General features: G+C 39.7%; 1 protein-coding gene across 2 annotated transcripts in view; it reads right to left on the bottom strand.

Moving 5' to 3' along the window:
* Window positions 1-11,406, bottom strand: part of LOC135513709 (phosphatidate cytidylyltransferase 2-like) — a 125,252-nt gene that overhangs the window by 49,234 nt on the left and 64,612 nt on the right. The window contains exon 13 of one of the 2 annotated variants that reach the window (XR_010451571.1): window positions 4,890-5,723. Coding sequence is in view for 1 of the 2 variants with exons in the window: in XM_064936587.1 (XP_064792659.1) it covers window positions 5,597-5,723 (127 nt within the window). In the remaining variant the exon portion in view is untranslated. Of the gene's footprint in view, window positions 1-72; window positions 5,724-11,406 lie in introns of those variants that run through there. The other variant, XM_064936587.1, reaches the window with a different exon arrangement.

Genomic DNA, 11,406 nt, shown 5'->3' with positions numbered 1-11,406 from the left:
GAACCTTGTGGTGAAAATATATCTTCATGAATTCAGATTCTCAAGAGAACAAACAAACAAAACCAGGAGATGTATATTTTTGTAAAGGGGAAAAAATAAGAATTTATTCACCTCCATACAGAATCACAATGTAACTAATTATATTCACACTATGCTTTTAGACAGAACTGTGTATGTGTATATATTATCTTAACTCTTTCACAATACAACGTCAACTTTTCAATCTTACCCCACTTCAAAAAGCTATAGATTTATTAGAAAACAAATTCTGCATAAGCAATCAAAACAAAACGAAAAAGAGTCAAAAGATAAAGACATGAGACCCCAAAACTTTTGCATAATACCTGGTATTTAGGTTATCGGACTTGCACTTTTAGGTCGTGTTCATTGTAATACTACCGTGTTGCCAACAGTATATATGCTTATATATTATCACAACATAACTAAAACCACACCAACTTAAACCTCATTTTAACTGCAGCCATTTCACACCTTAAGTCTCATACACCTCGACCACATCTTTACCTTGGATAGCGCCACTTTTGGTCAGACTGGGTTGTGTTGAACACCACATGCTGTACCCTCTTAAAAGGCAGCTCTACCTAGAACCATAAAAGGGTTCTTCACATTGTTCCCTCATAGGAGAACCCTCTGAAAAATAACACTTTCCTTTCACTAATGCAATGTTCTACGTGGTAGTACCTTTCACACCACCAAAAAGGTTCTACCTAGAAGCATAAAAAGGGTTTCTCGTATGGGGCCAAACCAAGAACTTTCTATTATCCACGTGCATGTGTTTTAATAAGCGAGTGGACAGTTAAAACATCCATACAGAAACAATCTATAAAAATCTAATCCCAAGCAGGAACCAATAGAGAGAGAAGCCGTTTGGCCATGGGGAGGACTTTAGAAGTGACACCACAATTCTACAGTACAGAACTAGTTCCACAAATCCACAGAAGAGAGCAGTTATTTCAACATGAGAAAGAAACCAGGAAGAACAAAAATATATCTGGAGGAAATAAATAAGTAAAAACCCAAGGAAGTGTTTCAGAACGTGCTTTGGTAAACCTTTCTGGAACTCTCTCTCTCTGCTAATCAGAACAGATGAAGGTTTGGCTTCAAATCAATCAAAAGACACCAGATACATTTTTTTTCTCTCTCCAATGCAACAACAACAAAAAAAAGGACCCTTTCTTTGAATCATTCAAACGAGTGAGAGTTTGTTTCCTGATTATTTTTCAACCAGTAAACATTGTTTATCAAATCACGACTTTCATGTTCCAGCAAGGTGGTAATGTTTTGCCACAGTGCAGATTTTCCGGTACTGGCCTTTGATTGAATACCAGCCTAACACAGAAGCCCCATCCATATGCCTTTATAGATTCAAAAGCAACCACATTTCTGAAAGATACAGCTACTCTTCTGAATATAATATATTTCATATACACTCAGCTTCCAGTTTATTAGGTACACCCATCTAGTACCAGGTTGGACTCCCCTTTGCATCCAGAACAGCCTGAATTATTCAGGACATGGAAACTTTGCTCAAATTGGTATCAAGGGACCTAACATGTGCCAGAAAAACATTCCTGACATCACCACCACCAGTCTGTACCGTTGACACCAGGCAGGATGGGGCCATCATGCTGCTTACGCTAAATCCTGACTCTGCCATCAGCATGATGCAACAGGAACTGGGATGTGTCAGACCAGGTGATATTTTTCCACTCTTCAGTTGTCCAGTGGAGCTGCTTCTTCTTCTTCTTGTTTTTAGCTGATAGGAGTGGAACCCGGTCCGAAGAGTTGTGCGTTGCAAGATGTCGTTCAGCACACCACTGTTATACTGTGCCTGTTTGTTGCCCGCCTGTTCGCTTGCACGATTCTTGCCATTCTCCTTCGACAAAGCTGTTTTCGTCCGCAGGACTCCCGCTGACTGTCGTGAGGCCGGCCGGCCGTTTCTGAGATCCTGGAACCGACGAACGCACCACGCCCAGTCACTTGGGTCACTAGTTTTCCCCCATTCTAACGGTCAATGGAACAGTAACTGAATGTCTCGATGCCTGTCTGATTCCTTTATATAGCAAACCACATCCACTTGACTCACTGGAAGAGCAAAGCATTTATGTGAACGGGGTGGTGTACCTAATAAACTGGCCACTGAGTGTATGTGTGTACACGCACTGTAATTTGCCTCACATCGCAATCATAACATGAAATGTTACCAAAATATCTTGAATTCTCTCAATACCAACCCCTTTAAGAGCAATACAACAAATAAGTAGACTTCTAAAATGTTATTTTCTACAATTTCTTTTACAAAAGATCGAGTCTGGTAAGAAGGAAGGAAATAGGAATATTGGAACAGTTGAATGGTTCAGGTCAGCTGAAGAGAGATGGACAATCAACTATAGTGCAACTAAAATAATTGGTTAATAAGGCTAGACCGAAAAAGGTAGCAAAAAAACGATATCTTTCACAATCTCAAGTTTAAGTTACCCCAGACATTCTCACGTCAGCAGCCACCAGTTCACCTTATATGTTAATAGATGCCCCCCCCACCCAAAAAAAGGTTTATATCCCCTCCCCACCTAGCTACCTATTCAACCACAGTTCATTAATGCTATTGCTACAGATAAATAATAACGTCCCATTGTATGTTTATTTTGCATATAGTTTTCATAGTTTAAAGATTTGATATTAGGTCTTTGTTCAGATAAATATGATATACAGTAATACATTGGAGATATGTACACAGTGTAATAGTGTGTGCTGGTTGCTATAGTTGCCAAATTCCAGTAACTTTCCCCAAATTCCCAGAGTTGGAGGATATTGGATTTCTTGCTTATTCCCTCCTGATTTTTGGGGAATATTACAACTAGGATTTCGGGAAATTTAGCTAATTATTTTGAAAATTACTGTAATTTTTCTGCATTTGTTTACAGTGATCCATACCTAGAAATGCACTACCAGTCAAAAGTTTGGACACACCTACTCATTTAAGGATTTTTCTTTATTTTGACTATTTCCTACATTGTAAAATAACAGTGAAGACATCAAAACTAGGAAATAACACATATGGAATCATGTTGTAACCAAAATATATTTTATTTTAGATTCTTCAAAATAGCCACCCTTTGCTTTGAAGGACGCTTTGCACACTATTGGTGTTCTCTCAACCAGATTCACCTGGAATGCTTTTCCAACAGTCTTGAAGGAGTTCCCACATATGCTGAGCACTTGTTGGCTGCTTTTCCTTCACTTTGTGGTTAAACTCATCCAAAACCATTTCAACTGGGTTGAGGTCGGGTGATTGTGGAGACCAGGTCATCTGATGCAGCACTCCATCACTCTCCTTCTTGGTCAAATAGCCCTTACACAGCCTGTAGGTGTATTGGGTCATTGTCCTGTTTAAAAACAAATGATAGTCCCACTAAGAGCAAACCAGATGGGATGGCGTTTCACTGGAGAATGCTGTGGTAGCCATGGTGGTTAAGTGTGCCTTGAATTCTAAGTAAATCACAGACTGTCACCAGCAAAAGCACCATCACACCACCTCCTCCATGCTTCACAATGAGAACCACACATGCAGAGATCATCCGTTCACCTACTCTGCGTCTCACAAAGACACGGTGGTTGGAACCAAAAACCTAAAATTTGGACTCATCAGACCAAAGGACAGATTTCCACTGGTTTAATGTCCATTGCTCTTGTTTCTTGGCCCAAGCAGGTCTCTTCTTCTTATCAGTGTCCTTTCGTAGTGTTTTTTTGTTGTTGCAGAAATTCGACCATGAAGGTCCGATTCACTCAGTCTCCTCTGAACAGTTGACTGCACTTGAAGAAACTTACAAAGTTCTCAAAATGTTCCGGATTGACTGACCTTCATGTCTTAAAGTAATTATGGACTGTTGTTTTTCTTTGCTTATTTGAGCTGTTCTTGCCATAATATGGACTTAGTCTTTTACCAAATAGGGCCATCTTCTGTATACCACCTCTACCTTGTTACAACACAACTGATTGGCTAAAATGCATTAAGGAAAGTAATTCCACAAATGAACTTTTAACAAGACACACCTGTTAATTGAAATGCATTCCAGGTGACTACCTCATGAAGCTGGTTGAGAGAATGCCAATAGTGTGCAAAGCTGTCATCAAGGCACTGGGTGGCTACTTTGAAGAATCTCAAATATAAATTATATTTTGATTTGTTTAACACATTTTTTTGATTACTGTTGTTATTTTCATAGTTTTGATGTCTTCACACTATTATTCTACAATGTAGAAAATAGTACAAATAAAGAAAAACCCTTGAATGTCTAGGTGTTGTAAAACCTCTGAATGGTAGTGTGTATATAGCTGTGAGGTGAAGTTCCAATACCTAACAGTAGGTCAATCTAGAAACTAAAACTACTTCAGAAGAAAATCAGCTTATTTCAGTTGTAATGAACGACAGGGACTTAGGAACATGCTTAAACGTTTTAGATCGTATTATTGTTGTATACGTCATGCTGACGTGCTGATATAGACAGATTTATTATTATTATTTTTTTACTAGGCAAGTCAGTTAAGAACAAATTCTTATTTCCAATGACGGCCTGGGAACAGTGGGTTAACTGCATGTTCAGGGGCAGAACGACAGATTTGTACCTTGTCAGCTCAGGGATTCGAACTTGCAACCTTTCGGTTACTAGTCCAACGCTCTAACCACTAGGCTACCCTGCCGCCCCTATAACATACTATTATTAAATAAACACCATGCCCAAGTCAAGTGTGTTTAGTATCTTCAACATATTAGGGCAGCGCCCAAAAACGTTCATCAGTGCACACTTTAGCAAAACATTATGCAACAGAAAACAGACGTTTCTAATTGGACAAATTCAGGTCAGTACCTCCCTGTTCCGGTCCGTTTTCTTCGGTTTGGTGTCTAGTGAATAAGACCCTGCTGTTGCTCCAAGCCAACACCAACCCAGGATAAACTGCTATCCTTGATTTGCCCTGTGTCTTCCTTCAGTTCGGATAAAATCACTGTAATAATCTCCATCCATCCACAGGGTGACCGCCAGTCACTGTCCCCTACAGTACGTTATGAAACAAACCATATTGCGGTCTTAACTAGGACCAATTTGGTTTCTTCAGAGCAACGCAGCCTTTAGTCTTTAAAATGTTGCTGCCGCTAGTTAGCATGGTAGCATTACATTGGCTTACTGTAGTTTGTTGGTGCAGGTGCTCGTGCAGGTCCCAGTGGTACATGTAAAGTCGCGAAAGTATTGTTGTTATTTGTAAAAGCTAACTTCTTGTTGCTGGGAGCAACACCTTTAGTTCACAGTAATGAGGACTGGTTAAAAGAACAAGAAAAACAAAACAGTCGTTGTTCAGAAGAGTTTCTGGAAGAAGGTAGAAATCACCAAAAAAAAGATGATTGCTATGTGTGGTCATCTACAACCGTCCCAAAATGGCTGCTGTGCCATTTTTTCCCTCGCGCATTACTTGATATAGATCCAGAAAAACTAGATGTGTAAATCTAGTAACACACAAGCAGCCAAACGACAATTTCTCTCGCACACACTCTCTCTCTCACACTGTGTGTGTGCGTGTACTACATGGCAGCAGGGGGCAGTATTCCTCTGTCTCTCAGGCGATCTCGCATGGCGTTGAAGATACTGAGCTGCTGCTCTGGCTGGAGGACCAACAGCTGCTGTAACACCTTGCTGGGGTTGGGACCTCTGGAACACAGACAAAACATTAACATATTATAATATAAACACCTTGACATAACATAACATATTATAATATAAACAGCTGCTGGGACCCCTGGAACACAGACATAACATATTATAATATAAACAGCTGCTGGGGTTGGGACCCCTGGAACACAGACATAACATATTGTAATATAAACAGCTCCTGGGGTTGGGACCCCTGGAACACAGACATAACATATTATAATAAAACAGCTGCTGGGGTTGGGACCCCTGGAACACAGACATAACATATTATAATATAAACAGCTGCTGGGACGTCTGGAACACAGACATAACATATTATAATATAAACACCTTGACATAACATATTATAATATAAAAAGCTGCAGGGACCCCTGGAACACAGACATAACATATTATAATATAAACAGCTGCTGGGGTTGGGACCCCTGGAACACAGACATAACATATTATAATATAAACACCTTGACATAACATATTATAATATAAACAGCTGCTGGGGTTGGGACCTCTGGAACACAGACATAACATATTATAATATAAACACCTTGACATAACATATTATAATATAAACAGCTGCTGGGGTTGGGACCCCTAGAACACAGACATAACATATTATAATATAAACAGCTGCTGGGGTTGGGACCCCTGGAACACAGACATAACATATTATAATATAAACACCTTGACATAACATATTATAATATAAACAGCTGCTGGGGTTGGGACCCCTGGAACACAGACATAACATATTATAATATAAACAGCTGCTGGGGTTGGGACCCCTGGAACACAGACATAACATATTATAATATAAACAGCTGCTGGGGCCCCTGGAACACAGACATAACATATTATAATATAAACAGCTGCTGGGGTTGGGACCCCTGGAACACAGACATAACATGTCATTAATGCTTTTTGAAGTCAGTTTGGTTTCAGTTATTTTTTTTTTTTTAAGAATCACAATTTATATTTCAATAATCTTTGGCAAACATTGAATGCTGTAACACAGAATAAAATAAAAGTCCCATCATGGTATAGTGACTGACCCATTACTGCTTATTAAACATAATTTATTCACATTACTTTAATACAATATTTCAGTTATTTTTTATTTATTTAACTAGGCAAGTCAGTTAAAGAACAAATTCTTATTTTCAATGAGGGCCTAGGAACAGTGGGTTAACTGCCTGTTCAGGGGCAGAACGACAGATTTGTACCTTGTCAGCTCGGGGATTTGAACTTGCAACCTTCCGGTTACTTGTCCAACGCTCTAACCAATAGGCTACCCTGCCTCCCCTTTATGTTATGGTGTATATTACATTAGTTTTATTTGATGACTTTATTGTTTCATTCCAAGTCATCATCTCATCTCTATAGAGCTGCTGTCTGACATAATCACTATTTTAGTAGTTCTTCCCAGTAAATAAGGCATACTTTTATGACTGCTGAATACCAACTATCAAATCACTTAGATCACGTAATTTCAGGTAGAGATACCTCAAAGCAATTGTTCTCTATGTAATCCCCTCTTGATTGTGCATTCTTCTGTTCCTTATGTAGCAGGCGTGCAAAGGATTATGGTCATTGTAGTTAATAGTACAGAAAACGTGGTTAAACTATGTAGAACATTGGCCTGTTGGAAACTACAACTCCCTACTACATCACATTGTTAGGACATGATCTAGAAAATAAATGCAGTGCAGTGTGCAAATTGAGTTCACAGAAAAAAACAGACCAAAATTGAATTCAAATAAATGAACAAATGTCGATAAATTAGTTGTTTAAAAAACAAAAAATAACAGAGACACTTCTGGTAATCGCTCAGCACTATATAACAGGGTCAGCCATAATAACTAACTACCAATAACCTCTTATCAAACCACAGGACAGGGTCAGCAATAATAACTAACTACCAATAACTTCTTATTAAACCACAGGACAGGGTCAGCAATAATAACTAACTACCAATAACCTCTTATTAAACCACAGGACAGGGTCAGCAATAATAACTAACTACCAATAACCTCTTATTAAACCACAGGACAGGGTCAGCAATAATAACTAACTACCAATAACCTCTTATTAAACAACAGGACAGGGTCAGCAATAATAACTAACTACCAATAACCTCTTATTAAACAACAGGACAGGGTCAGCAATAATAACTAACTACCAATAACTTCTTATTAAACCACAGGACAGGGTCAGCAATAATAACTAACTACCAATAACCTCTTATTAAACAACAGGACAGGGTCAGCAATAATAACTAACTACCAATAACCTCTTATTAAACCACAGGAGAGGGTCAGCAATAATAACTCAATTAATTGGAGCCAGTTCAGAATTGAAACCAGAGTGACCCGCCTCTGGCTTGCCATCAGCTGAGATGGCATCAATGATACTAACATCTAAATCACACCAACCTTACTGGTGGTCTATTTCAGCTGACTGGGTCTGCTCACTCCTTCTACTGCCGCTTGCTGCTACTATAAACTGGCTTCGTGTTCCGCATTGATGCTACTATAAACTGGCTTCGTGTTCCGCATTGATGCTACTATAAACTGGCTTCTTGTTCTGCATTGATGCTACTATAAACTGGCTTCGTGTTCCGCATTGATGCTACTATAAACTGGCTTCGTGTTCCGCATTGATGCTACTATAAACTGGCTTCGTGTTCCGCATTGATGCTACTATAAACTGGCTTCGTGTTCCGCATTGATGCTACTATAAACTGGCTTCGTGTTCTGCATTGATGCTACTATAAACTGGCTTCGTGTTCCGCATTGATGCTACTATAAACTGGCTTCGTGTTCCGCATTGATGCTACTATAAACTGGCTTCGTGTTCTGCATTGATGCTACTATAAACTGGCGTGTTGCGTGTTCTGCATTGATGCTACTATAAACTGGCTTCGTGTTCCGCATTGATGCTACTATAAACTGGCTTCGTGTTCTGCATTGATGCTACTATAAACTGGCTTCGTGTTCTGCATTGATGCTACTATAAACTGGCTTCGTGTTCCGCATTGATGCTACTATAAACTGGCTTCGTGTTCTGCATTGATGCTACTATAAACTGGCTTCGTGTTCCGCATTGATGCTACTATAAACTGGCTTCGTGTTCTGCATTGATGCTACTATAAACTGGCTTCTTGTTCTGCATTGATGCTACTATAAACTGGCTTTGTGTTCTGCATTGATGCTACTGCTACTATAAACTGGCTTCGTGTTCCGCATTGATGCTACTATAAACTGGCTTCGTGTTCCGCATTGATGCTACTATAAACTGGCTTCGTGTTCCGCATTGATGCTACTATAAACTGGCTTCGTGTTCTGCATTGATGCTACTATAAACTGGCTTCGTGTTCCGCATTGATGCTACTATAAACTGGCTTCGTGTTCCGCATTGATGCTACTATAAACTGGCTTCGTGTTCTGCATTGATGCTACTATAAACTGGCTTCGTGTTCTGCATTGATGCTACTATAAACTGGCTTCGTGTTCCGCATTGATGCTACTATAAACTGGCTTCGTGTTCTGCATTGATGCTACTATAAACTGGCTTCGTGTTCTGCATTGATGCTACTATAAACTGGCTTCGTGTTCCGCATTGATGCTACTATAAACTGGCTTCGTGTTCTGCATTGATGCTACTATAAACTGGCTTCGTGTTCCGCATTGATGCTACTATAAACTGGCTTCGTGTTCTGCATTGATGCTACTATAAACTGGCTTCGTGTTCCGCATTGATGCTACTATAAACTGGCTTCGTGTTCCGCATTGATGCTACTATAAACTGGCTTCGTGTTCTGCATTGATGCTACTATAAACTGGCTTCGTGTTCCGCATTGATGCTACTATAAACTGGCTTCGTGTTCTGCATTGATGCTACTATAAACTGGCTTCGTGTTCCGCATTGATGCTACTATAAACTGGCTTCGTGTTCTGCATTGATGCTACTATAAACTGGCTTCGTGTTCTGCATTGATGCTACTATAAACTGGCTTCGTGTTCTGCATTGATGCTACTGCTACTATAAACTGTCTGTGTTCTGCATTGAAGCTACTGCTACTATAAACTGGCTTTGTGTTCTGTATTGATGATACTGCTACTATAAACTGGCTTCTTGTTCTGCATTGATGCTACTGCTACTATAAACTGGCTTCGTGTTCTGCATTGATGCTACTATAAACTGGCTTTGTGTTCTGCATTGATGCTACTGCTACTATAAACTGGCTTCGTGTTCTGCATTGATGCTACTGCTACTATAAACTGGCTTTGTGTTCTGCATTGATGCTACTGCTACTATAAACTGGCTTCTTGTTCTGCATTGATGCTACTATAAACTGGCTTCGTGTTCTGCATTGATGCTACTGCTACTATAAACTGTCTTTGTGTTCTGCATTGATGCTACTGCTACTATAAACTGGCTTCGTGTTCTGCATTGATGCTACTATAAACTGGCTTTGTGTTCTGCATTGATGCTACTGCTACTATAAACTGGCTTCGTGTTCTGCATTGATGCTACTGCTACTATAAACTGGCTTCGTGTTCTGCATTGATGCTACTATAAACTGGCTTCGTGTTCTGCATTGATGCTACTGCTACTATAAACTGGCTTCTTGTTCTGCATTGATGCTACTATAAACTGGCTTCGTGTTCTGCATTGATGCTACTGCTACTATAAACTGGCTTTGTGTTCTGCATTGATGCTACTGCTACTATAAACTGGCTTCTTGTTCTGCATTGATGCTACTATAAACTGGCTTCGTGTTCTGCATTGATGCTACTGCTACTATAAACTGGCTTTGTGTTCTGCATTGATGCTACTGCTACTATAAACTGGCTTCGTGTTCTGCATTGATGCTACTATAAACTGGCTTTGTGTTCTGCATTGATGCTACTGCTACTATAAACTGGCTTCGTGTTCTGCATTGATGCTACTGCTACTATAAACTGGCTTCGTGTTCTGCATTGATGCTACTATAAACTGGCTTCGTGTTCTGCATTGATGCTACTGCTACTATAAACTGGCTTCTTGTTCTGCATTGATGCTACTATAAACTGGCTTCGTGTTCTGCATTGATGCTACTGCTACTATAAACTGGCTTTGTGTTCTGCATTGATGCTACTGCTACTATAAACTGGCTTCGTGTTCTGCATTGATGCTACTATAAACTGGCTTTGTGTTCTGCATTGATGCTACTGCTACTATAAACTGGCTTCGTGTTCTGCATTGATGCTACTGCTACTATAAACTGGCTTCGTGTTCTGCATTGATGCTACTATAAACTGGCTTTGTGTTCTGCATTGATGCTACTGCTACTATAAACTGGCTTTGTGTTCTGCATTGATGCTACTGCTACTATAAACTGGCTTTGTGTTCTGCATTGATGCTACTGCTACTATAAACTGGCTTCGTGTTCTGCATTGATGCTACTATAAACTGGCTTTGTGTTCTGCATTGATGCTACTGCTACTATAAACTGGCTTCGTGTTCTGCATTGATGCTACTGCTACTATAAACTGGCTTCGTGTTCTGCATTGATGCTACTATAAACTGGTTTCGTGTTCCGCATTGATGCTACTGCTACTATAAACTGGCTTCGTGTTCTGCATTGATGCTACTGCTACTATAAACTGGCTTCTTGTTCTGCATTGATGCTACTGCTACT

This window comes from Oncorhynchus masou, chromosome 25, assembly GCF_036934945.1.
Source record: "Oncorhynchus masou masou isolate Uvic2021 chromosome 25, UVic_Omas_1.1, whole genome shotgun sequence".
Lineage (NCBI taxonomy): Eukaryota > Metazoa > Chordata > Actinopteri > Salmoniformes > Salmonidae > Oncorhynchus > Oncorhynchus masou.
Note: the sequence above shows the minus strand (reverse complement) of the source record. Positions and strands in the feature narration are given on the sequence as shown.